The sequence below is a fragment of the Brienomyrus brachyistius genome, chromosome 6 (assembly GCF_023856365.1).
Source record: "Brienomyrus brachyistius isolate T26 chromosome 6, BBRACH_0.4, whole genome shotgun sequence".
In the NCBI taxonomy this organism is placed as follows: Eukaryota; Metazoa; Chordata; class Actinopteri; order Osteoglossiformes; family Mormyridae; genus Brienomyrus; species Brienomyrus brachyistius.
Window position 1 is genome coordinate 24,990,256 of NC_064538.1, and position 26,056 is coordinate 25,016,311.

Below are 26,056 nucleotides of genomic sequence, written 5' to 3' on the forward strand. Positions count from 1 at the left end.
GCAGGTGAACATTAACCTTTAGACATGGGAAATGAAGTTTGGTATTCCATGGAACATGAAGGTGTCAATGAGGGATGTATCTTCATTAGCATGTACGTTAAAATACTGGCTACATTAATTTATTGCGTCAATCTCTATATTATAGTCTTGGGGTACAACATTAAAATCTCTCTTAGCCAGTGTTTGTTGTGTTTTTTTCAATCCACATATGGTTCTTGCATGTAAATACACTAACACCACACGACTGTCTCCATTGCTGAGAGGGATAGTGCAGAAAAAGGGAAAATCGACCAATGATCTTTGAAAGATCCATCACATGTCTGCTCTTACATGTACATTGTGGAGGCTTGCATAATCTTCAGGTATCCATGACAACAAAATGCAAACTCTGTATGAACCAAATAGATCTAAATGTCAACACAAGGTTAAATACACTTTTATTTATAATCGGGTGGCAAGAATAAATGTATCCCTGTTTAAATATATATATATATAAAAAAGAAACATTGTTTCATCTGGGCTGTTTTTTGTGGGATATTTAACGGATGAATACAATTTAGGTTTAAGCTACATTACTGACAGCAGTGTCAGGTACCCAGACAGACAAAAACAGACCCATTAGCCAGTGAGATAAAATCTAACTGTTCGTATGAGATCAAGGGTCATGGATGCACCAAGTCGTACTCGTGAATAAACTGCTGCATGGCTGTCGCACACCGCAGGCCGATCTCCTGCAGATTCTCCCGCAACGATGCCTGAATAGGGTGCTCAAGAGATGGATCTTTGGCGATCAGCATCTTCACCACAAGCCCGAATGTGTCACAGTCCTGCTTGTAGACCTGTTCATCGCAATAGAGTTTAAGAAAGAGAATGTTAGAGCAAATGGCGGAAGGTCTAAATTGCTGGAAATGGCACAGGAAGTGATGAGCTTCAGCAACCAGCGTGCAGCCTCGTGTCCTCTAAAACCACTAATACATAAAGTGTGTGGCAGCCATTGTGAGCAGGTTTTGCACACTGGCAGTTCACGTGTTCTCCTGTATGTCTGTTGGCATTGATGGAGCAGACACCCACCTCCTCGATCTCATGCCTCTTCTGCTGGATGGCCCGACTTCGCCTGGCTGCCCTCGTAACAGACGCTGGGATGTTCTGCTCTTTAGCGTCGTTGCTGTCTTGTGAGTCCTGAGTCAGGTAGTAAAACTGGACATGAGAAATGCTCAGGAAGAGAGACCAAAATCTGATGGCCATGCAAGCCTGTATTAAACAGGAGCTCTTTAATCATTTTGGTACGTAGTGCTCAGCCATGAGTAATCAATATAGCTAAATGGCAGATTTCAAATGCATGTAATGGACCCTTACAGCTCTAATAGGGAATAATAGAATCATAAATCGGTGTGCCATGTTCCCTGCCCTTTTTGGAACAGGTCTCAGGCTAACTGTCACCTTGCACTGCATAAATGGTTATGGATGGATCTATGGATAGATAAATGGAGAGATAATCAATCCAATATTCAGCTACAAATGAAAAATTGTAGACGTATCAATTTATAAGGTTGTAACTATACTCCTTTTAATTTTCTCAAACACTATATATTCATAAACATGCTATCTGTCTTTCTTTCATAGCCAAACACCCACACTGTCCTAGGCTGCATAAGCCAGTGCTAGCTAACATTTTTTCTGTTCTTTTTATCAAACAAATGACAATAATTTCAAGACCATATCGCTTGGATGCTAACTGAAAGTCAAAATGAAATGCAAATGCAGTCACCAAAGTTAAACTGATGGCTCCTTTGTCGGCTTGTGAGCAAACTGCAGTGATCTTGGAACTGCACTTGGACATAATGCCCCCTGCAACAACGTTCCTACCTGAGACACCAGCTTGGATTGTACTGTGAATGAGAGAGGCTCCTTTCCTTTTGCTGGTGTTGAACTCATGGATGACTGAAGAGAATCTAGGAAACAATAACACATATAGGGAAAGGTCAAGCATCTCATTTGGTACATTGACCATGATTCATTTTCACGTGGTCCATTTTATGCTGTGCACGGTCGTTATGGCTTTTGCCACTCCAACAGAATCCAAATGGCTCATACTATCTAAGTAAAATTTAAACATTACATAACCTGGACAAATCCATTGAGTACAATTAAGAGCATTTGCCTCAGAGCATAGAATTGTATTGCTTACTTGTGCAGTCCCACCATCAGCTGGCATTTACGCAAGACCCATGAGTCACCATTTAATCTCCCAAAGGCACATACAGCAACCTGTTCAGAGTCCTCCTCAGGGACTTTACAGCTCCATTGCACAAGAAAATACCATAATCAGAAAAAGAATATTGCCATTTTAAAGTCTTAGTCTCTCCTGATGAACCCACTCTATTAGAGCAAAATACTAATGGAGATATCAAAAGTTAAACATTATATTTGCTCTCCCCCTTCAAACCGTTTTTATGCGTTCATTCTCTGAGTCAAAGGCACATACCATGTGATCACTCTGCCCCACATTACACTACATTGTGCTGTTGAAAGAAAGTGGCCTGCCCAGTTACAAATCTTACTTGAGAAAACTGGTCAAAAGGAAAGGACAGAAATAATCAAAAGAATATAGTGTTTAATAGCATGGAGTATCATTCTTTGTTTGTTCTGATCAGTGGGTCACAGCCCAGTTGATCACTCCCCCCCTCTCCCACTCACAGCCAGTCCATGTTTTTGATTGGGTCTGATGCATATACAGCCAAGCCAGGCAATCAAAGAGGATACAATCAGCTGTATAGGTGGTAGAACAGTAAACAGTATTGACTGGCAGAGTGGCCTATGGCCCCGCAATGCAAATTCCAGCCTGGCCATGAAAAATGCCCCAATTGTTCTCCTTTGCCCAGATGCACGAGGGTTCATGGGAAGATGCAAAAACAGTCTGCATGCGCTTAGAAGCCCCTGATTTGCATCTATATCTCTTTCTTCACTTGTGCTGGATAATTACCAGAAAGACAAGGTTCTGATAATAAGAGGCCGAAATGTGGTTTTTCTATAGGCCTGCCAGATAGTGACAGGATGAGGAGTTTTGAGATGTGGAAGGACTTCTAAACAGATATGCTGCTACTTCTACTCAGCAGCAGTTAGCTCAAATGACTGGGGCATCTCAGAAGAATGCAACCTGGCTGAACTACATTAAAGCTATTCAGAGTATGTCCTACTGGTCAGAGGCCCTGGCTGAGACACAGAAAAGATGGGATTATATATCCAAAAGGCTTTGGTAGGCCTCATCCCGAAAGATACAGAGTCTTCTCTTGGAGGGATGTTTGATAGGCGGGTTCTAACTGTGACCTCAGAAAGAGCCTCATCAGCAAAAGCTGTCTGAAGATTATTATTATATTATTATCCTCATCATCATTGTTCTTTGTTATCATTATTATCATTAGCAGTAGTAGCACCACATTTCTTCAAAAAGCAACTGGAATTCAGTTAAAAGCTGGGTCTCTGATGACGACTGGGGGTGTGGTCAACAGGAACAAATAATGGCGGGATCCCACACGCAGGCCGGTGACAAAAAATGCAAAGATAAGGCTGGATAAACTCTATGGGGCTCATTTATAAAGGCTCTGTATGGATGAAATATACGAGAAACATTCATACGCATATTTATACTAGAAGATTTTAGGATTTATAAAGAAACAACATAAATAGAACATAGCTAAAGGGGTCATGGGAGCATTTTGGAGAAAAACAGAAAAAAGCGACATCTAGAGTTCAGATAGAAATATACATGCACCATACTTAGGCAATACAGTAGCGTTTCAGTTTTTCAGACTTTGCTTGCAACTAAATCTGATAGTTGTTAGATATTTATGAAAAGAGAAATATCTATTAATGTTAATATTTGTAGAAACTCATGAAATGTTTCGTGTTTTGTGTTATTACACCTTGGCGTATTTACAGTAAACTCCAGTACACGCATGGTCATATTTCACACAAGTTAAACTGATTGTATCTATGATTTACATGACGCTTATGGAAAATCGACTTTTAAGAATATACTTTTAGGAAGCAATTACTTATATCCTTAGCCAGCTCTTAAATTTTTGATGCCCTTGCAATACTGTAATCTACCATTATAGAGTTTAAAAGAATAGTTACAAATAAATGTACTCAGTTTGTTTAATAGGGTTCAAACTGGCACTTTGTATTTGTATTAGCAGAGATCTGCTAAAAAAAGAACAGAGGGAATTAAAAATGAAGGCCTACCCATAATAGAAGCCTGCCTCAAGCAAAAGCTAATGCAGGCCTGCATAAAACAAATGCCTATTACTTCTGAGACTTAGGTAAGTAAAGACCTGCCTCTAATGCATGCCTGCCTCAAATAAAGGCCTGTTACATTTGTTGTACACTTCTGGCCCTGGCAACCATTTTTACAACAACAAACCTACTCCTCACAAGCAAAGACTGCCACCTCTTAAATCCTAATGAGTGTTCACAACATTAAATGGCAGTTTTAGACTGCAAGATATATGGATGGCCGCTTCTTAATAGAAGACTTACTTTTCTGGTCCTTCGACATTCCTTTACAGTCCATCCCACTATTATTCACACAAGCAGACTGGGAGGTAATGGAGTGGAAGCCTGCAGTTCCTCTGAAAGGCTGGTGATAAGTCCTCACACCTGCCATAGGATGATGCCTCTGGAACCGAAAGCTGAACCCAGGTCTCCAAAACAAACGCTCATCCTTCATGAACCTGAAAAAGGAAAAACACAGGAAAGTGACGACTCTCAGAATATTATTTTGGTGGTACACAAGTTCCGGAATACTTACCGTGATCTGAAAAATCTTCCGCCATATCTTGGTCTAAATGGGGCTGCATGGAAGCCATTTTCATTTTTTCTGAAAGGTGTCTTATCTTTCTACATGATTGAAAATTACATAAAAACAATTTTTAGTTTTTTTTTTTTTTTTTGACATCACAACTAATTCCTTATACTACACAGTCAGAGCTGGCTTTACCTAGACATCTGGCTATTCTGCCTATTGTACTCAATATACTATTGTATTTTTTGATGTGACCACTAGTACACCAGCCATGTTTGACTAATCAGTACCTCATTGAGTTATTTCACTATTTAAGTTAATTTTTTAACTGAGCTGCTGGTGAAATTTAATGAATACATGGGACGACTGGGGTGCCCCAGGGGAGAGGTTTGGGAACTGAAACAAGCCAACAAGATAATCAGTAACTGCATGTAGAAGAGGAGAAATTTTGCTTTATTTTTTATTGTGTTACTGTTTATTTGCATACATTCTAATATGATTTTTTTTTTCTGACCAAATATACACTTACTACGCTGAAAAATAGCTTTAAACATTTTCTTTGACTTCCCAAGACTAGCACAGTTCTGTACATAAAATATGTTTATAAATATATTTCTCACATATTCTCTGACAATTGCACCCCCCTGCCCACAAAAAAAGTTAACACATTTTTTTCTGCCTTAAATATACCACAGTAACTTTGTTTCCTGTGAGTTTCATCTGTTCTGCTCGCTAACGGAATAGTTACTTGTTTACAGATCATTGTCAGTTCATGAGAAAGCATTAAGCAAGCAAGAAAAAATCTCTTAATACTTAAGTAATTCAAAGTTTTCCATACTGCACATGCATTAAAAATGCATTTTGTGACATATATGCAGAACGGCCCATAAGTTATAAATACAGCGCATGCACCTTGTGGTCACGTTTAGCGAAACTATCTCTCTGTTCTTTGGACTTTTTCCTGCCGCCACAGGATTTGTCTTCGCTTTGTCTTTGTTGCAATGTAGTCTGAAAGCAAAAAAAATACATAAATAAATAAAAAATAAAATAAACACACACGAACACAGGCCTGTACTCATATCTTTGTGGGGACCGTCAATTCATTTCTAATGGCAAAACCCTAATTTCAACAATAACAACCTTAACCATAAGTAACCAAACGAAAACATTTGGCATTTTTAGTTTTTTGATTGCAGTAATAGATTTTCATAAAATTGGAATTTCCCCTTGGTAAACAAAAAAACACAAAACAAAAAATGGTCCACGTAACATCAAAATAACAGGTTTGTAGCACCTCGTGCAGACATTTAGTCCCCACAATGTAATACATACATAACCACACACACACACACTGCAATGAGCATGTCTGCCATTTAATTAGAAAACCAGACGACAGAAAAGCTTTACTGACTTATCGCACTGAGTGTTCATGAACTGCAGTTACTTGGCTTGAACCGCATTATATCGGAATAAATTACTGATGTTTGATTTGATTTGATATTAAACCACGTGATTTATTTTTCGGAGCAGAAAGGTAAAGTACAATTAAGAAGAAAACGCTTTTTATAATTGTTGCATGCAGCGGACTGCAAAAAAAGATGCCCGAAAAACCGTACGTTTCGCGGAAATTATTAAGAAATAAGTGTGAAAGCAAAACTAAAAATTACGGTTGTTTTCATTTAGAACAAGCCCTACGTTCAGGCGTGCAATAATGATGATATCGTAGGAAAGACAAAAATACACACTATATCGAGCTCATATTGTAGTATATTGGAGAGTTATCTCGAAATCATTCATACCATTTTTATACCAGAGCCGTAATGCTGGAAGCTGCGCCGACGTCTCCAATGATTATTGTTCCTTTTCTGACTGTCAGGTAGTGAAAGAGGAGGAAGAATTCAAAACCTAAGTTTCACTTTCGATTTCGAAACATTTCGGCATATGAAAACACATAATCCACTGAAGTACTCACTATTTAAAGGAAAAAAGTATACTTCAACGTCTTATTTAATTGAGAGATATTTTGTGCATATTAACACCAGAAATATCCAGAATATGTAAATCAAATATCAGTTATTAAAAGGTGAAACATTAAGCTAATATTTTCTATTCAGTGCTGATAATGGTTAATTTTGGTTAATGCTTGTAAATGCACACATACAGGGCCTGGGCAGGCACACACTACTGTTCAAAAGTTTGGAATGACTGACAACTATCCTTGCTTTTTGCTTCAGTCAAAGTAAAATTACCTTTATTAAAAATGTAATCTGGACATTGGTAATGCTGCATACAACTGATTTTTAGTGAAAATCTATATAGGCATACGAAGGTCAGTTTTCAGCAACCATCACTCCTGTGTACCTATGGCCAGGGGCGCTGCTAAGGATTTTGGGCCCCATGAAAAGAATCTTGACAGGGCCCCCAACACAGTTTATTGGGGGCTTCTCTGGGCCCCCTCTCAGTCATGGGCCCGGAGAATCGTCATCGTTTACCCCCCCTTTACAGCGCCCCTGCCTATGGCACATTATATGAAGTAATACTACTATAGGCTATGATGTTAAAAGGCTAATTCTTCATTAGAAAACCCTTATCTGGTTTTGTTAGCAAGGTGAAAAGCATTGTGCTGTTTTAAGAAGTAGTAAAACTGGCCTTTGTTGGGCTGTTTGAGTGTTTGCAGCGTGAGCTGGGATCAATCATTATCTCAAAAAATGGCCAGAAAGAACAAGCTTTCTTCAGAAATGCATCAGTCTAATGTTGTTTTGAGAAATGAAGGCTATTCCATGTGAGCAATTGCCAAGAAACTGTACATTTTTACAAAATTGGCCACTACTCAATTACACTACACAGCACATCCTGGCTCTGACCAGGAGAGAGAGAGATGCAGGAGGTCCTGTTGTACAGCTGTGCAGGAGGATCGATACAGCTGAACCTCTAGTCTGAGAAACGGACGTCTCACAGGTCCTCAACTGGCAGCTTAGATAGTACCTGCGGGTCACTTCACACCAGTCATCTTCAGCAGAGAAGAGGCGATCCAAGGCCTTCTAGGCAGAGTTGCAAGGAAAAAGCTGTATCTGAGAGCTCAGGTTGCGTGAACAAAATGCCCTGGAACCAGGCCTGTGCCACCAGTGAAGAGGAGATGGGCAAAGATGCTGCGCAGCCATTCCTGCACGTCACCAGCAACCTTGACCCCAGAGGCGCACGGCGTCTCCACTGGGACGCTTTGCCCAAAAGTTCTGCACTCCAGCATTGCACCCTTACCCCAAACAGCAGCCAGAAAATGCCAGGCGGATGACGCCACCCACAACGCAGGTCAATCCAACCCCTGCAGCTGCACTCAGAGTGGGCCAGCGTGGCCAGGCCTATGGCCTGCATGTCAGCTGCCTGATGGACAGGACACCCTGCAGGGCTCTGGTAGACACGGGGTGCACCATCTCCCTGATCCGCCCATGCAGGCATGCTGCTTGACGGCAACAAGTGTGCACACGGCCCTGAAGGGGAAAAGGCAGCAAATCACACTGGAGGACACACAGTGGTGCGGAAGGTCATTTCATCCAGCGTTCACTATCAACCTGCATTCTGGGGTTTGCAAGCCATTTTTTGTCCTTCATCTTTAATAAACCAAACATTAAGCTTCCGAGTGGTGTGGTCTTTGTGAAAAAAGTGTAAATGCAGTGTTTGAATTTTTTTTGCTGGAATTTTTAGTTATAGTGAGATTTCTCCCGCTGACTTGAGCCACTCTTTTCTCCTCTCTGTGTCACTGGGGTAACCCTACATTTGCACTGTGAGTAACTGGAGCATCCCCATACAGCATCCCCATACAGCATCCCCATACTGGAGCATACCAACATACACCTGCACCCTTGCTAAACACCTCTGGGAACTCCTTCAAGACTGTTGGAAAACCATTTCAGGTGACTACCTCTTGAAGCTCATCGAGAGAATGCCAAGAGTGTACAAAGCAGTAATCAGAGCAAAGGGTGGCTATTTTGAAGAAACTAGAATATAAAACATGTTTTCAGTTATGTCACCTTTTTCTGTTAAGTACATAACTCCACATGTGCTCATACATAGTTTTGATGCCTTCAGTGAGAATCTACCAATGTAAATGGTCATGAAAATAAAGACAACACATTGAATGAGAAGGTGTGTCCAAACTTTTGGCCTGTACTGTGTATATATATATATATATATATATATATATATATATATATATATATATATATATAAAATCAATGCATTTATTAACTATTAATTACCAAACATTGCTGTTCTGTTTCTGTATTTAATGCATTCAAATTGCCTGCCAAGCACTTCCTGGAACTATCTGAAGTCTAAATGAACAATGTGGTGATCAAGCATTTTGAACATCCTCTCAGACGCTTCATGACTTTCAAACCGCCTGCCAAGTAAGTACAGGTTGTAACACAAAATATATCTGCTACATTAACCATCTGCCTTAAGCATAGCTACACTAGCTACCTAGCTAATATGCTAGTCTGTTTCAAGCTTAGTGTCTGTTGCATTGCAAATACAAAATTATGGAAGTACTTACATGACCATATTCCACATCTCCATTAGTGCTTTATGGCACTTGGCTACATCTGTTCTTATTCAAAATGGCATATGTTATGATATCCAATCGCCACATTCAAACTGCAGAAGATGAGAACAGTTTGAGAACAATCCATCGTAACCTAGGGAGACGCTGTACATATAAAGTGACTTCTTATTGTCTAACCTGTGTTTTATCCAGGCAAGTTGCCTTTTTGAGTGGGGCTGCCTCTTCTTCCAGTACAAAGCACCAGCTTAATAAATGTATTTGCATGTAACATTTAAACGCCACCCAGTGGTTGCTTGCACTGTAAAATTAAAACGACTTTTCACTGAAAGTGGTCTGATAAACGATGAATATATTTCTGCTAACTGGTGTATCAGTTCTTTTAAAGACACGTGTGCTGGTTTGGTTTTTTTTGCTTTTCGCTGCACTCCTATGTACAACCCCAAATCAGAAAAAGTTGGGACAGGGTGGAAAATGTGAATAAAAAAATAAAGCAGTAATTCACAAATGTCCCTTAACTTTTATTTCATTGCAGACAGTATGAACACAAGATAATTCATGTATTTTTTGGTCAACATCATCTGATTTGTAAATAAACATCCATTCTTGCCATTCAGGCTTGCAACACATATAGCATACTATACTGATATTAGCATGACAAAAAATTCTGCTATTCCAGTATAAACAGCATTCACATTTTCAACCTGTTACCAACATACACCTGTTGGGCAACAGCTGATAATATGACAAATCAACACACATGGAGACATACATTAAGCTTAAATTGATTGTGTGAAATTTTACTGTAACTAGATCACAATTGTATATATAATTCTGCTCAAGGCCACCAAACTCCTGGGTGATGTCGTTTTCAATATTCAGCTGAACAGAACAGTGCTATATTGAGAAGCCTTGTGGGCGTGTTAGCGCAATGTACCCTACAATGTGTGATAGCATTTTAGAGCTTGCTCAGTGCTGTTGGCTTTTCTTGTGCTTTCTCATGTAAAAGTGGATGAATGAATGAAATCATGATGCTTTAACTGCCATTTTCACAAGTATGAGTACAGACAGAATAGAATTCCTTAGTTTTCCCATATTCCATCTTGCTCCCCTTTAGGACATGCAGAAATATACAGTTGATAGTGAAGCTTGGCATTTGAGTGCAGGATCTGGCACCCCTTAAGCATTGAGGGGGGGAGGGGAGGGGGGGGGTTAAGGTTGTGGTTCAAGGGCCCAGTAGAGATGTAACTATTCTGCCCAAGACAGGATATGAACCAGCAACCTGATCACAGGCAGAGAGGCCTGCGGCATTGAGCATCACACCATCCCCCAAGGTAAACACCAGTAAATGCTTCAGATCATTTATATGTCACAGTAGTATTTGAAGATAGTTAATATTCTGCATGCATGTGAATGGAATTTTCATATTTATTTGTCCCATCCATCCATCCATCCATCCATCCATCCATCCATCCATCCATCCACTCTGGCCAGGTTTATGGATTGGCCTGGAGTTTGAGGTTGAAAGGAATTTATTTGTAAGATGCTATAGGTATATAAATCAGATGTCTGCCCCTGAGAAAAGCTTTAGCTTCATAGTAGTCAGTGAGTATACAAACTGACTATACACCAATCAGCCATAACATTAAAACCACCTACCTCATATGTGCAAGTCTCCCCCGTGTTGTCAGAACAGCTCTGACTCATCGAGGCACAAGACCTCTGAAGGTGTCCTGTGGTATCTGACATTAGTGGCACATACTTTAAGTCGTGTAAGTTGCGAGTTGGGGCCTCTATTGATCAGACTAGTTTGTCCAGCAAATCCCGCAGATGATTAATTGGATTGACATTTGGGGAATTTGGAGTCAACAGCTTGAACTATTCCTGAACAGTTTTGGCAGTGTGGCAGGGCGTATTATCCTCCTGAAAGATGCCACTGCAACTGGGAAAACTGGTGCAATGAAGGGTTGTACATAGTATGCAACAATGTTTAAGTAGGTGGTTCATGTGAAGGTAACATCCACATGAATGCCAGGACCCAAGGTTCCCCAGCAGAACATTGTCCAGAGCATCATAGTGCTTCCACCAGCTTGTCTTCTTCCCATAGTGCATCCTGCTGCCAACTCTGGCAGCTGTCCGCATGACGTAACGAATCATGACATCACAACAGGTCAGCTTCTTTCATTACTCCATGGTCCAGTGCTGATGCTCACATGCCCATTGTAGACACTTTCGGCCATGGATAGCATTCATCATGCACTGTGACCAATGTCTGGCTACACAGCCCCATATGCAGCAAACTGCGATGCATTGTGTGTTCTGGCACATTTTTATATCATAGGCTGTAGGGCTGGGTGATATGGACCAAAAATCATATCTCGATATTTTTAGCTTAACCGCGATATACAGTGTGTGTGTGTATATATATATATATATATATATATATATATATATATATATATATATATATATATATATATATATATATATAATCTCAATACTGTTTTCCCATAAAGTAACAACAAATAGTTCCAAATCAGAGGCAAATGTCCTCAATGGCACACGGGCAGTTTTATTTACAGACAACTGTACATGTACATGAAAAAATGGCTCAAAAACGTCGATTTGTCCCACCTTACTGCGTTTCGACAGATATATCTGTCGATCGGCGCTACTTTACCGAAAATGTTATTGTCATTTTTATGGACTGAAACTGAAAGCGGATAATCCAAGAAATAAATACATAACTTGTCTAAAAAACACAAACTAATGTAATGTAAGCAGGCATTGCGAGTCTAAAATACCTTATAAGATTAAGCGTTAAAGCATGTCAGGCATTTCGACATACAGCATAATAAATCAGTGTGATGCTGACAGTAAAGTGTGATCAAAGTGTTCGGTGTACCTAAGACTTAATTTGTGGTTAACTAATACATAAATAATAGCATAATACTATTTGATATAGTACAGCATAATGCTACCAAAGTATATCTTTCACTTTTATCATCATCATCTTTAATTATTGGTACTGTTATCACTTTTGTCAATCGTATTCTTCTTCCAATTATTCTTTTGCATTGTAGCCTTTTATATGTGAAAGGTACTAGATGCCTAAATTTCCTTCTGGATCAATAAAGTAAATGAACTAAGTCTCGTCTCGTCTCTCATCGGATAAAGCGCTGTCGGGATCCGGACAACGCGGTCACTAGGGGGCAGCATCATGTATTTTGGTCCATATTTCTCCTTTATTTAAAGGAAAAGAGGTAGGAAGAGGATACTCACTTCCGGTGTAATCAAAAGAAGAGATTATGCTGCCGAGTTATATGAAATAAGGCATTTAGTATTTTTTTATGCTTTGTCATATTTTACATGTAGAAGTGGTCCTCGTCGACAAAATTTGTCGCGTCTGTTCATAGCAGCGATTTACAAGGTTACTTAAAATGCCGTTAGAAAATCTGGAAGAAGAGGGCTTGCCTAAAAACCCCGATCTGAGAATCGCCCAGCTCAAGTTCTTGCTTACGATTGATGAATGCAGGCAAGATGTGAAAATTAAAACGGAGCTTATGGAGGCGATCAAACATAACAGTGAGTACAGAAGCATGAAGTTTCATTTTATTTAGGGGCTCGCTATAACTTTTTTTTTCTTCCTCAGATTTGCAGCGTCATTTTAGGCAATTAGAGTAAATTGCCACCGAAAGTTCACAAAACCTTCCTATGAAACCTCGGCCTGCCAAAAAAGCTACTCTGAGACTTACTAGTAGCGAAAAGGTTGGATTTAACATGGAACCAAGTACTGTGGGCAGGTTCTGTAACTTGCTACTCGGGATGCTTGTGCTGGTGTGATTGTGTTTCGGCTTTGTTAGGGACTCTGTCTGTCTGTGTCTGCCTGCCTGCCTGCAGTGGGGCAGACACATCTGATGCACTTGCGTAAATTGTGTGTAAAAGTTCTCAAGCTCCCCTGTCAGTCATCGTCCTTCCCCTTCACCTGCCTACGTACGCTTACTTCAGGCATGGCACCTTACTACGAAGTTATCTGCAAAGAGCTGAAGTGGCAGGTGGACCCCGACCTGTTGAACAAAATGAAGAAGGAGAATGATGAGGTACAGAAGCGCCTGGACGATGTTTTGGAGGATGCCGAAAAGAACCTCGGCGAAAGTGAAATCCGGGACGCTATGATGGCCAAAGCCGAATACCTCATTCGCATTGGCGACAAGGTAGGTACTAATGGCAGCTACTTAATGTGGTTACCCATCAGCATAACATGTTATGTTAGTTCGGTTTTTGCGGCAACTCCCTAATTAGAGGACTGATTAGCTAATGAGTCCTTACCTGTATTTGAACGCACTGGCCCTTTGTGGATGAGATTGCCTACCTCTGCGTTAGACATTACTTGTTTTAGAAGTGAAAATCCTTTTTTATCTTTATATAGGAAGGAGCACTGACAGCATTCAGGAAGACTTATGACAAAACGGTTGCTCTGGGACATAGATTAGATATTGTTTTTTACTTGCTGAGAATTGGGCTGTTTTACATGGACAGCGATCTCATAATAATGAATACTGAAAAAGCAAAAAGGTAAGGAGGATTTGATGTCTATATATACACATCTGAACAAGTGCAGTAAAGTGTTTACCTGAAACCGTTGCTTGACGTTTCTCTCCCCATAGTTTAATAGAGGAAGGCGGTGACTGGGACAGGAGGAACCGTTTGAAAGTATACCAGGGACTTTACTGTCTGGCCATCAGGGACTTCAAGGAGGCTGCAGAGCTCTTTCTGGACACCGTGTCCACGTTCACCTCCTATGAGCTGATGGACTACAAAACTTTTGTCACATTCACTGTGTACGTCAGCATGATAGCGCTGAAGAGACCGGACCTTCGGGAGAAGGTATGTGGCCATACCTCGCTGCTGCTGGGGCTCATGGAGGTGCTCTGCTGGATTAGGGACAGAGGTCACATCTAACAACCTGCCCTTGTATGTTTTAATTACAGGTAATAAAGGGTGCAGAGATTTTGGAGGTGCTGCACAGTCTTCCCGGTGTACGTCAGTACCTGTTCTCTCTGTATGAGTGCAGGTATTCAGTGTTCTTTCAGTCCCTGGGTGAGTAAACAGCATTTTCTTTGACATTAGTTCAATGTGTCAGGCCCTTAAGAAAGCATAAAATGGCTGCCTGAACCAGTGAACTCCAGGTGCGTGAGCTGTCTCTTGGCTCGTGCAGCTGCAGTGGAGCAGGAGATGAAGAAAAACTGGCTCTTTGCCCCTCATTACCGCTTCTACGTGCGTGAGATGCGGATCCTGGCCTACAGTCAGTTGCTGGAGTCCTACCGCTCCCTGACACTGGGTTACATGGCCGAGGCCTTTGGCGTTAGCCCGGAGTTTATTGACCAGTAAGTTCCTGCTCATGCTATTGAATTGTTCATAAGGAATAGCACTGAATGTGTCTCCAGGATTGGGTGGATCATACAAGTGTAGCACAAATTATATCCTAAACCTGTTCTGTCTTGCCTAATACCTAAACAATCCACTCTTTTCTTTAGGGAACTCTCACGATTTATTGCAGCCGGTCGACTCCACTGCAAAATTGATAAAGTCAATGAGATTGTTGAGACAAACAGGTGCAGTATTCTCAAAATGACGAAAAATATCCATTGACTGGCTCTTTTCCAGCAGTATGTGTTGGTCTTCAAAGGCTAATTTAGTAACTTCAGCTTTTTTTTTTTTTAGGCCTGACAGTAAGAACTGGCAGTACCAGGAAACCATAAAGAAAGGAGATCTGCTGCTGAACAGAGTCCAAAAGCTATCCAGAGTCATCAACATGTAACCTAGTATGACTGCTGCTCCTCAAGGTCAGGGGCAGTGCAGACCTCGCGTCCAGGACTGGCTGCCTCCCTGGGGGAGGGTGGGGGCTTCTTAAACTTTATGTATATAATAAATATTTTCCACAAACAGGAACGGTTGCTTTTGACAAATATTACTTCCTTCAAAGACATTCTTTACTACATTGGATATATGAAAAACTTGAACCCAGACTGGCCATTTAAGTTTAGTGTTGAGGGTGGTTCTCTCACTTGCAGGTAATGGATGCCTCATTTTGAAGCAATTCCTACTTTTACTCACTCTTGTGAAAGTAAATATATACAGCTTGTCTAATGACAGGAATTCTCTAGGGTGTAACAGGACACACATATGACTGTATATCACATTATTCAGCAGCCAGCCCCCATGCATCACCCCTGTGAGGCAGAATCGTTGGCTTACCAACACCATATTGTTCATTCCTGTTAGCAAAGACAGTGGCTCATTAGATCAGTACTAAACAGATTGGATAAGAAAAGCACCCTTGTGCCCTTTGGTTGTGGTAATGCCTGTTAAAGATTACTGCAAGGTTATCAAGTTACATACTGTATCCTTCCAGCCCGAAAAAAGTACTGACGAGTATTGAAGAAAGAGGTTAGCCAATTTTTACGTATAAATAACAGTATAAATTATTTTTATTTACAGAAAACTGTTACAAAACAGGCTATACAATCTTTAAATATTTAAATCTATTCAACTACATTTGTCGAATATAGCAGCCAACACAAAGTCCAGCTGATCAGATGCATGATTACTTGTCCAAAAATCAACTATACACACTTGGCGTATAGTGGAGTTTGCATTTATAAAGATTCCCAAAAAGAAGCTTCTCTCAGTTGATTCACATTACAGTTCTGTAGTGCCAAATCAAATACATCTGTTGTTCGAGTATAGAAACGTAGAGCACAAGTAGGTTTGCCAGACATAAATTGGGGAGGGGGGCCTTTCATGCTCACACATTCCAGACCACAGGTGGTCATATTCTGGTTTTAACATCAGGTTTTATCATTTAGATAGAACTCTGCATTATAATTAACAGTAGTCTAAACAGATTAATGAAGGTGGCAAACTCCTCCCCCACCATTTATTTAACTATTAGGCTCCCCTGAAAAACTATGACACTTGTCAAAATTTTACTACAATTGGGAGCCAAAGACAGATTGGGGTAAGAAAAGGCAAGTTCTAAACTTCAAGTCATAACAAAATGAATGACAGCTATGGGAAACAGTCATAGTATGAGTATTTTAGGCACTTTTTTTCTAAGAGCTGCAAAAGATACTAAAAGTAAGAGCAGTGCTTCAAATGAAATGTTTGGCAACCATGAAGCAAAAAAGCTGCACTTGTGTGTTAAAATGCCCCCTTCCTTTCCTATTTCAGTCCTTGTCCTACACTCTGAGGTATAGTGCTGCAGGAGCTGTCAACACTGCTGTCTGCATAGGGTCCAAATTTAAGGTGGCCGTCCTCAGCCCTGGTCCAGTTTGAACTGGTTAACCACCGATATTCCTGGTACAGAGGATTACATTGGATTAGTTAGCATGATTCGTCTGGTGCTTAAGGGCCTACCCATACTGAAGAGCTACACAAGCTGCCAACAGGGTGGAGAAGTGCAATTTCAGAACCTCGTTCGTAAACCAGTCTTGACATTTCGAAGGCCACCACAACTTCTAGTGAGATTTTTTGTTGAATGAACCACTCAAGTCAAACTCTCATGTAACACAGATAAGAACAGAGACCGCAAATGCTGGACTGACCCCGAATTGTCCTCAAAACCAAAAACCAATTGAAAGGAAGCCTGTGGGGAAGGTACTGTGTTGGGGACAGCACCAGACAGGTGACCAGACACTGGCAGCTCTGTCCAATTTAGCTTCAGCTCCAATGCATTTTTAAAAAGTCAATTATTGAATATACTAAGTGCACCCTGCGGATCTTTGTGTTGACATGCATGAAATTCCAACAGGCCACACAGGACAATGGGTAACAGGTGCTCTGGTGAACTAAACATTAGCCACGGTCCAAAAGCCCTTAGACTCACCAGTACTGGAGACCTGATTCTGAAACCAGCATGGAGCTTTGGATTTGGAAAAGCAGCAGAATTTCATCTGTCAAATTCAGCTGTAAAATAAACATCTTTGAATAAGCAATGCATCAGAGGGGCCTTGGGAACACAGAAATGTGTTTAGACACCACAAACAGGGATCCAGTGACAGCACTTTACCTTCCAAGGAACTGACCTTGCTTCTAAGAGATGTTCTGTGTGTGTTATAGGCATATTGCATTATTGGCTTGGCAGTGAACCACTTCAAAACAAAAAAGTAATCTCGACTAAATACATATTGAATTTCAATTGTACCAAAATGGATAGGAAAAAATTCTTGTGCAAAAATACATATTTAAATATGTACAATTTAGTTTTTTTTTTTTAACAAAATACATATTCTGGAATTTCATTTTCTGTATAATACATACAAGAAAAACCCCAAAACAGAATAAAAACGGACTGATTTACAGCTACGTTTGTTGATTGACATCAATATGGTATAGAAATCTACAGGAGTTAAACAGCCGGGGGCAGGCAGATCTTTGGCCACATTCAGATGGCTGCCGAAATGCTTCAGAGGGTCATTACAGTGGGATGGGGAGGATATCAACATACAAGTCTGCGCCATATTCAAGTCCAGGTCAAGCGTCCTCTCCCCAAGCATGTGCAGGTTCAACACTCCCAGTTTTGTCGCGTCGCTAAAGGAAGGAGAGCATGTGTGAAGCTTACACTGTTTTGATTTAAAGAGTTTCGCTCGAGTAATTAAAATCCCAGCAGGGGGATTCTGAGAGAATCATTATTTAATCACAAGTAAACATTTAATTTATATGCTGAGAGTGAAATGAATCGCTGTGACATTCTGTATCTGTACATTTAACATTCTAACTGTTGTGCAGTTAAGATGGGCTCAGTACTTGGGACTAGGCTCAGGACCATCTTACAGATTACTGACAGTAAATTTTTATGCTTTACTAGAACTACTTCCTCTACATAATGTGCTCTGATTTTGGCCAGCAGGCGGAGAAAAAAAAAATTGCATAACCTGTGCAGAAAATCATGCCGTCATGTTTAGCCCAACAGTTCTCAGTGTGCTGGCATTTTGGCGTGAACCCAGGTGGTACAGTAACAATGAAATCTGAGGTTGTTAAATTCCCAATTCAGCAGTTTGGTTTGGTGTTTCACTCACACTCACACACAAACACAGGTCTTCTCTAGAATGAAGAGAAACATGATGACCCAATGTGACCCCTTTAGCTGAAGCTTAATCAGAACACAGATGGTCGCTGAGGCCCTGTGTGATGCCTGCATCCACACCGCTTGCACGCTCCAGCTGCCCCGGCTCCTGGCTGGACCGGCCCCACACTCAGGCCCTTCTTCAGGGCTCCATCCTGCACTCCCCACTCCTCCATCTTGCCTGAACCACTAGGGTACTTCAGGACCCGCAGTAACCGCTCTGTTACGATGTCACGCAAAATAAAAACGATAAAATGGTAAATGTGTGAAATGGCAGGAACTCCTGATAGTTTTATACCCCGGCCGTCCTGTTCCCCCAAGAGGCTTGTTTCAGGTCGTTTATGCCTGTCCCTTAATATTCCAGTGGTTTGGCAGGACCTTACCAGTCCCACCACTAGGTGGCGCTCTGACGACTCTGCACCTACTAGGCCCAAAATGGCCTATCCCGTACCTCACATCTTCAGTATCTTCAGTGTACGGTCACAGGGCATGTGGCCCCCTCCAGGGAAGAGTGACCGAGCCCCGTCCACATCGCCGGCAAGACCCTGGCCCGGTTGCCTGGCGACATGAGTTTCCTGGCGGACATGGCTTTTCATCGGGCAACTCTCGCTGGGCGCCGTCGACGCTCCGGTCTGATCTCCACCCCTGAGGATCGCGGGAACAGTCGATGGCAGAAAGGCCTCATCCAGCGGAGAGTGTCATGGTGGCGAGGGCGAGCCGGCGTTCAGCCCCGGCGCTCAGCATGGAAGGGGGCCACACAGCCGTCATCAGGGACGCGCCTTTGGCTGCGTGAGGTGAAAAGCGAGCGCCGATTAGCACCGTGCTTTACCAGCTTACCTCAAGGGCCAACGGGCTCCCATCCGCCTGCATCTCCTTTGTTTATCTTCCTACTTAAGTACCTGTGACTCTACATGCGCAAGACTCCTGTCTCAGCTCCAGCTCCTAAAAGCACCGTCACTGACATGCAGGACTGCTCCGGCACTAACACTAACCCATGTTTCATCTCGGCTTCCGCCAACTGCACCCCCATTCATTCCGCAGCACTCAGACTGGCGACGCACACGGGGGAAACCTTATAAAATCAGGGGAAGGTTGTCAGCTGGGCGACGTCACCTGTTGTATGAAGGAGTTGTTGGGAAGCCCTTGCAATCCAGGGATAGGGCGGCCATGTTTGCCGTGGATGTTGTTGATGGTAGGCGCCTTGGACAGCTTGATGGACCTGCCGGAGCCTGGAGCCCCTCCTCCTCCTCCTCCGAGTGCCCTGCTCCCTCCGTCCATGCCGGCCGAGCCTAGGGGCATCTTGCGCCTCTTTCCTACCAGCCGGTGCTCCAAGGAGCCGTGTGCTGAGCCGCCATGTGAATTGCCCGTGTGTTCAGTGACTGTCTGGTGCACGAAGGGCCCCAGGGACAGCGTGGAGTCACTGCTGTTCATCACCACGCTCATGCGCTTGATGGACTCGGCCGGGCTCCCCAACGAGGGGCCCCTGCTTGGCTGCTCGTGTTTCACACCCACAGAGTTGGTCCTGCCTGCGGGGGCACTGTTGTGGCCCGTAATGTGGGTAGCAGAGGGTGGCATCAGTAAGTGGTGCTGCGTGCCAGGGGTTGCGGCACAGTTCTTCTTGAAGGTACCCGAGGAAGATGAGGAGGAAGAGGAGGAAGACTGCAGCGAGGAGACAGGATGGGCGGGCAGAGGGGAGCTGCTCTTCCTCTTCTTCCCGGAGCCGACGCCAGCGGAGGTCAGCACAGTGCCAGAGGAGTCCCGAGACCTAAACGGCTTGCTGCTGGGTTTAGACTTAGGGGACCTGCTGGACGAGGGCACGGCCGAATGTCCTGAAGGCACCTGCGGCCACAGGGACACCTGGCGGACGGGCGCGCCGTAGGCGGGCGGCTCCATACCGCCTCCCGGAGACACACGGGCGTTCAGCGTCGTCCCGTAGGACAGCACGGCCTTGCTGTCCAAGGACTGTGCGTACGGCGGCGAGACAAGCACCGGAGAGGAGGTGAGAGAGGCGCTGCAGGGGAAGCTGGTCGCACTGCCGCTGCAGGAGGGCACTGGCTGCAAGCTTGTGCTTGTCCTGTGAGGCAGCGGGGAGCAGAGCGCCTCTGGTGCTGGCGGGATTTTCCTAGGAAAGATCAAGGGCGTAATGAAGCATCAAAGGGTTTCTTAAATGCTGCAAAAATGCTTTAATACGACAATTTACAAGCTTTTGTGAAGACAACCCCTTCGTTGTGCTGAACTCCAAATATCACAGGGTAGGGCTGAGAAACACATCATTGCACAGTTTACTAAACCCATTGTGTGCAATTGACTGTAAAAGATGAAACCTGCAGTGTTAGCCTACTGTTGTAAGGATAATGACGAGAAGGTAATAATATATAATAGAGATGCAGCGATCCGATATTCGGATCGGTATCGGTGTTGATCCAGGCGTATTGGACGGATCGGGTATTGGCCATATGTGAATGATCCACGTCTGATACTTATTTAGTTTCCGGCAGTCTCTAAAAAAGCTCCTATTTCACGTAAAATCTACTTGTACAATCAATCTTATGACATGTTTTTTTGTGGCATTCAAGCTGAATGCTGTCACTGCCACTTAGTTTTTTCCCCCCCACTCAGTGGGTGTGAGCACAATGACTCGCCCCTGATATGATGTCATGTGCATACCCAGCGCAGTAGGGGGAGTGGAAGATCATCAAAGAAGTGGGTGACGATCTGGAAATATTTTAAGCTTTTAACGTGAACTAGTAGCATAGGTTTGAAAAAAAACAATAAGTTTTGAGAGGTGGAAGCAGCGTTTAGTGGAAAATCCCACTAAAGAAAGCGCACACAATTGTGTGAGACGCCGCGTGTAACATGGAAAAAAAAAAAACAATGGATGATTTGAGAGTCGCTAACTGCGCACCAGCTACAGTTTGTGATGCATGAGGGGCTGCTGTTGCAACAGATGCTGTTACCAGTGAGAGAAACATTGTGAGGCCAGTGTACATTCACCACTTGCGTATCGTAGCTTGGATGATATTCAAATCGAACTACAAATACCTCATAAGGGCTTAAAACAAGATGTACAAATGAGGTGGAACAGTGCGTTATGTATGCTTCTAGTAGCCAAATAAAAAAACATTTGGCATACATTTTTCGTATTATATATACGAATATAATATATATATTAATTACATTAAAATATTAAAATAAAAAAGCTCTTGTATCGGACTTCGTTATTGGCAGTTGTGTATCGGAATTGGAGCGGAACTGAAAAAATTAAAAAAAATTTTTTTATGTATTTAACTACCCACAAGACATATCAGCAGCAACCACAAAAAGACGGCTGACAAATGACTGACACACAGCTAAGATAGGCTTTTGTGAATGAAATACAGCCACGGGAAAAAAAAATTAAGAGACCACTATTTTTAAACCCATCTGCATTTTCCAGTCCTGTTTTAATCGTGGTTCTGCTGGCAGGCGGCTACGCTGAGCAGCAGGATGCTTCAAGGTTCAGCAGGACAGAAAAATAAAGTGAAGCAGGAGACACAGGGAACGACCAGAAACCAGCCAGGTAAAGGGCGGAAGAGACAGTCTAATGGCAGAGATATGTGTGTGTATTTATGTGTATATATATATATATATATATATATATATATATATATATATATATATATATATATATAAATAAATACACAAACACACCTATAAATTGACAAATGGGCGAAACAAAATTGTGCTGTGGTCTCTTCCGCGTCTGCATCTTAAAACCTAAACATCATCATATCAACATCAATCAAATATTGGCTTCAGTTTAGGCTGTGTGTAACTAGCCTTGGGCAGCATCTATTACTTCACTCTGTCCAGACATCATGTACAATATCTTGGTGGATTTCCAAAAGCAACAACATTCCACTATTCTCAAATTTTGGTGATAAAATTGTCTGAGTGGGCAGACTGCTATATTACACCTTTCAGGTTTTTGGGAGTTTCTGTATTGTCGCATTGTTCTTGCCACTAGTCTCTTGCTGGCTAGATTCAGGGAAGCCTGTCCCTAGTGGCGGATCCTGTTTTCTACATTATGCAACAATGGTCATAAGGCAAAACAAAAATGAGGGAACACGTATTAATTGATTAATAGTAGCCCAAATAATATAGATTTTCGCCATTGCTTGTTTGAGTAATGAAGTTCAAACACCCAGGTCTGTCTCAGAGTACTAATGAACACTCACTCAAACTGAGATCCATGAAAACTCTCTTTGCCTTAAATATGCTCATTTCATCCCAAAATATAAAGTAGGGGTGGGGGTCCTGTCAGATGCAAGGAGAGAGAGAGCTAGACAGATACAGATAAAGAGAGAGAGAGAGAGAGAGAGAGAGAGCCAGGCAGACACAGGGGTAGATGGGGGGAGGGGCGAGAGAGCCAGACACCAAATGCTCGCTTACTTCCACAGGTGTGTGTTGATGTGTCGATCCACCATAGCGCTGAGGGCACAGCGGACTCTGTCCAAGCGCCGGTTGAACCAGAAGCAGCTCCTTCCTAGCTGATGGCTCCCAAACGTGCAGAACTGTGCAGAGGTGGGAATAACAAATGACGCAAGACCCAACTAAACGCACCCCAAAACCATCCATTCTTACCGGCACTGGCTTTCATTTATGGGCTCTCTATTGTAGGAAAAGCCAAAGACGTTCCGGGTTCGGGCGTGAGAGAGCCCCCCCTTTACGGGGAAAGTGGCCGAGCGCAGTATCTGTATAGAACTGAACCAGGCGTGGCACACTCACAGCTGCCGGCCGGGGGTGATGGCTTGAGTAGTGGCAGTCCAGCTTGTCTGCGCCATCCTCCTTCTCCTCGTTCTCGCCTTCATCGCTGGAGAGGCGGGGTGGTCCATCGAGGGGCACCGTGGAGGGATGCGGCGAGTCCTGAAGCAGGCCGGGCTCTCCCTGGGCATTCCCACAGGGGTGCGAGGAGGAGTGCGGCCTTCAAAAAGGTTATGGGAAAAAAAAGACGATTCTCATGTCCATCTCCATAAAACACTAAATTCTGTTGGGAGCCCAATCCCGCTTTTTAAGGTGCCTTTTTTAAGGCGAACAGAACGCGGAAGCTTCCGGACACCTACCTTGGAAGACTCTGATTGTGAGGTCTGGGTTTGCTGGGGAGCGAGGGCTTGGCCTCGGAGGCGCCATTGCCTGGCGCCCCCTGGTGGAGGTCATGTACGAAGCGTGACGGGGAGGGGTGGGGGTCCCTGAGAAGGGGTGGTTGCTGGGGATGCTCCGACGTACGCTGCGTCTCCTTCTCCCTGGCCTTGCTCTTGTGCTCCGCCAGCAGGGTGTCGAAGCGCTTCCTGCGACCCTGAACGGCCCTCCGCTGGCTTAAGGAATGTGTCTGCGGGACACGTGGGCCGGTTATAGCACGGCGACCGGCCGCTACGTCACGTCACGCTAACCCATCACCGTGCCCGGTAGGGGCTCTGATTCGACTCCCACCTTGCATGTCAGAGATCTCGTGCATGGCTTCCGCGTCACCAGGTCCAGAACGCCACAGTGAAAATCCGCGTTAAATTCTCGTTCTGTTGGAGGAGGGTAGGAGAAAAAAAGTCAATTGCGGAGCACATGTTCTCTGACCTGCGTCGGCTTCCTCCAGGGACTCCACGATCCCAGACGTGGAATTAGGCCACCCGGACCTCGAAATTGCTCACAGTGCCTGTGTGCAGGGATGGACTGGCATCCCATCCAGGATGCTGCCCTGCCACGGTGGGCTGCTTGGGGAGACTCCAAGGCCCCTTACCAGCTACTAGTGGGTGAAAGGGCAGAATGGCAGCAGCACGATAACCAATAGATTTCTGTCTGATGGCCCATACCGGTAACATTCGCCAGTGGTGAAACTTGGTGAGCTTGATGGTACAGATTAGCGGAATAACAATACATTGCCTTTTTTATTCTGTGAAAAACGAAAGATTGCTCTGCGGTCCTGATTCAATAATGTACTATACAGATGTCGCTGGTCAGTACTTTGAAACCTTATATTTTGATTTGACAAAATCCCTCATCCTCTGCTATAGAAAATGGCAAATATAATCACCTCCATTATTTTACTACATGTGTCTTTACCTCTGGTGCTGTTATCTCTCAATATTGATAAAGTTTAAATATTGCCTGACAATAACGACCAAGACTGACACCTTACAAAAGCCAGCAACTTGATTTTTAGCAAATATTAGCTGGCGCTGATTCACTGTATTCAATTGTTATTTAAACTGAACTCTGCACTAATGCTAAATCATATTGGCGTGTCATTAAAATCAGATCCCAACAGCACTAGCAATGTGAAGTCAAGTGGTGTTTTCACTCAGAGTTCATTTAAGTGAACCCTGACTTGTGACGGCTCTCGTTGTGAAACCAATCCAGTGCGACTCGGGCAGGTGACCCTCAATGTCATGGCAGGACAATGGAGGAGGACACTTTAGTGCATTTGCAATGTTACGACAAGAACATTTTTTTAAGTAAAAAATATGACTACAAATTGTCCCGTGATTTTAATCCTTTATACGGCTAATGTGTACTTGTGTAATTGTAACATCAATCCCTCTTTGTAACACATCATTAACTATCACGCTTGTCTCTTACCTTGCCATATGGTATTTTGAAGAGGAACAGTCCACTCACCCAACGAAAATAACGCTGTATACCATATTATCCAGTGATGCCCAGTTTTGCTCCATACTGCAAATATTTGTTTGCGCTTATGTAACTGTACCTTATGTACCTGAACCTGAGATCTATTCAGACTGTTTGTACTGTTGGCCAACTGAAGCTGCACAGGATTGAGAATCCAGTGTTGCTCGAGCTACATTACTTTCATTAAAATTGTCCAGCTTTTACCATCAGCCCTTAATTTCTCATTTGATGTATTTGAAACAGCTTTTAGTTTGCAAACCTTACGGTACTTTATTATACAATACAATGTTGAATAAATGTTTAGTGTTTACTTTTATAATAGTGCAAAAAATTTTTTGCAGTTATTTATCAAATTAGTTAATTACTTTTGTCGATTAGTGGACTAATTGCCAGCTTACAAAAACAGCTGAAAAAAAAATACGATTCTCATGTCCATTCTTGTTCTGCTTTGCACCTCCCAGCAACCCTAATCACAGATCGTCGGTAGCTTAGTTCTTGTTCCTGATTGGTTACTCATACTGTGACTGCAGCGGAGGAATAAACAGTTTCAGTACTGACCAGATATCCTTTTCTGTCTCTTATAGCTGGTGCTGTTCTCCTGCTTCTTGTCCAGTGCTGACAGGAGCACTTTGCCGTTGGGAATGGGCCCTGGGGCCAGCAGGGCGGCCTTTGGTATGGAGGTAAGGCTGGGCTTGGAGCTCACAGTGGTAGAGGATGGGGAAGCATGGATGAGCTTGGGAGGCGTGTCCAGCACCTTCACCGGTGCCTTCTCCACTTTCACGCCGGGGCTTATTCTGCAGATGAACAGGGAGGACACTGAACAGAAATCTTCCAACCCTACCAAACTAAAACACTAGCCTTGTACAAACTCTCCCCGAGGCATTTTGCAGACTCTAATGCCGAGATA

At 43.0% G+C, this 26,056-nt stretch overlaps 3 protein-coding genes across 4 annotated transcripts in view; 1 reads left to right on the top strand and 2 right to left on the bottom strand.

The window, feature by feature from the left end:
- Positions 1-420: 420 nt before the first annotated feature.
- LOC125745450 (periphilin-1-like) lies at positions 421-6,724 on the bottom strand. The gene is made up of 7 exons (XM_049018356.1): positions 6,604-6,724; positions 5,717-5,812; positions 4,811-4,899; positions 4,540-4,733; positions 1,867-1,952; positions 1,072-1,179; positions 421-839 (listed from the first exon to the last, which is right to left on the bottom strand). The coding sequence occupies exons 1-7, from the start codon at positions 6,604-6,606 to the stop codon at positions 663-665; spliced, it is 753 nt and encodes a 250-aa protein (XP_048874313.1). The 5' UTR covers positions 6,607-6,724; the 3' UTR covers positions 421-662.
- A 5,893-nt stretch (positions 6,725-12,617) lies between these two features.
- Positions 12,618-15,314, top strand: LOC125745442 (26S proteasome non-ATPase regulatory subunit 6-like). The gene is made up of 8 exons (XM_049018344.1): positions 12,618-12,947; positions 13,371-13,576; positions 13,792-13,937; positions 14,030-14,249; positions 14,354-14,462; positions 14,581-14,749; positions 14,900-14,977; positions 15,087-15,314. The coding sequence occupies exons 1-8, from the start codon at positions 12,803-12,805 to the stop codon at positions 15,181-15,183; spliced, it is 1,170 nt and encodes a 389-aa protein (XP_048874301.1). The 5' UTR covers positions 12,618-12,802; the 3' UTR covers positions 15,184-15,314.
- Positions 15,315-15,821: 507 nt separating this feature from the next.
- The window catches only part of LOC125745423 (ataxin-7-like), a 36,417-nt gene continuing 26,182 nt past the window's right edge, over positions 15,822-26,056 (bottom strand). For both annotated transcript variants that reach the window (XM_049018312.1, XM_049018313.1), the window contains 7 exons: positions 25,708-25,943; positions 23,959-24,041; positions 23,592-23,857; positions 23,257-23,452; positions 22,921-23,042; positions 19,603-20,611; positions 15,822-19,274 (listed from right to left, as the gene is read on the bottom strand). In XM_049018312.1, coding sequence (XP_048874269.1) covers positions 19,257-19,274; positions 19,603-20,611; positions 22,921-23,042; positions 23,257-23,452; positions 23,592-23,857; positions 23,959-24,041; positions 25,708-25,943 — 1,930 coding nt within the window. In that variant the 3' untranslated portion in view covers positions 15,822-19,256. The remainder of the gene's footprint in view (positions 19,275-19,602; positions 20,612-22,920; positions 23,043-23,256; positions 23,453-23,591; positions 23,858-23,958; positions 24,042-25,707; positions 25,944-26,056) is intronic.

Excerpts from the sequence above, each read along its gene's own strand:
- LOC125745442 (XM_049018344.1), top strand. The coding sequence starts at position 12,803 with ATGCCGTTAGAAAATCTGGAAGAAGAGGGCTTGCCTAAAAACCCCGAT. Across the intron at positions 12,948-13,370 it reads GGAGGCGATCAAACATAACA|GCATGGCACCTTACTACGAA; the intron begins GTGAGTACAGAA and ends CGCTTACTTCAG. Across the intron at positions 14,463-14,580 it reads AGTGTTCTTTCAGTCCCTGG|CTGCAGTGGAGCAGGAGATG; the intron begins GTGAGTAAACAG and ends TGGCTCGTGCAG.
- LOC125745450 (XM_049018356.1), bottom strand. Across the intron at positions 1,953-4,539 it reads AATGTCGAAGGACCAGAAAA|ATTCTCTTCAGTCATCCATG; the intron begins GTAAGTCTTCTA and ends ATTGTTTCCTAG. Across the intron at positions 1,180-1,866 it reads AATCCAAGCTGGTGTCTCAG|GACTCACAAGACAGCAACGA; the intron begins GTAGGAACGTTG and ends TACCTGACTCAG.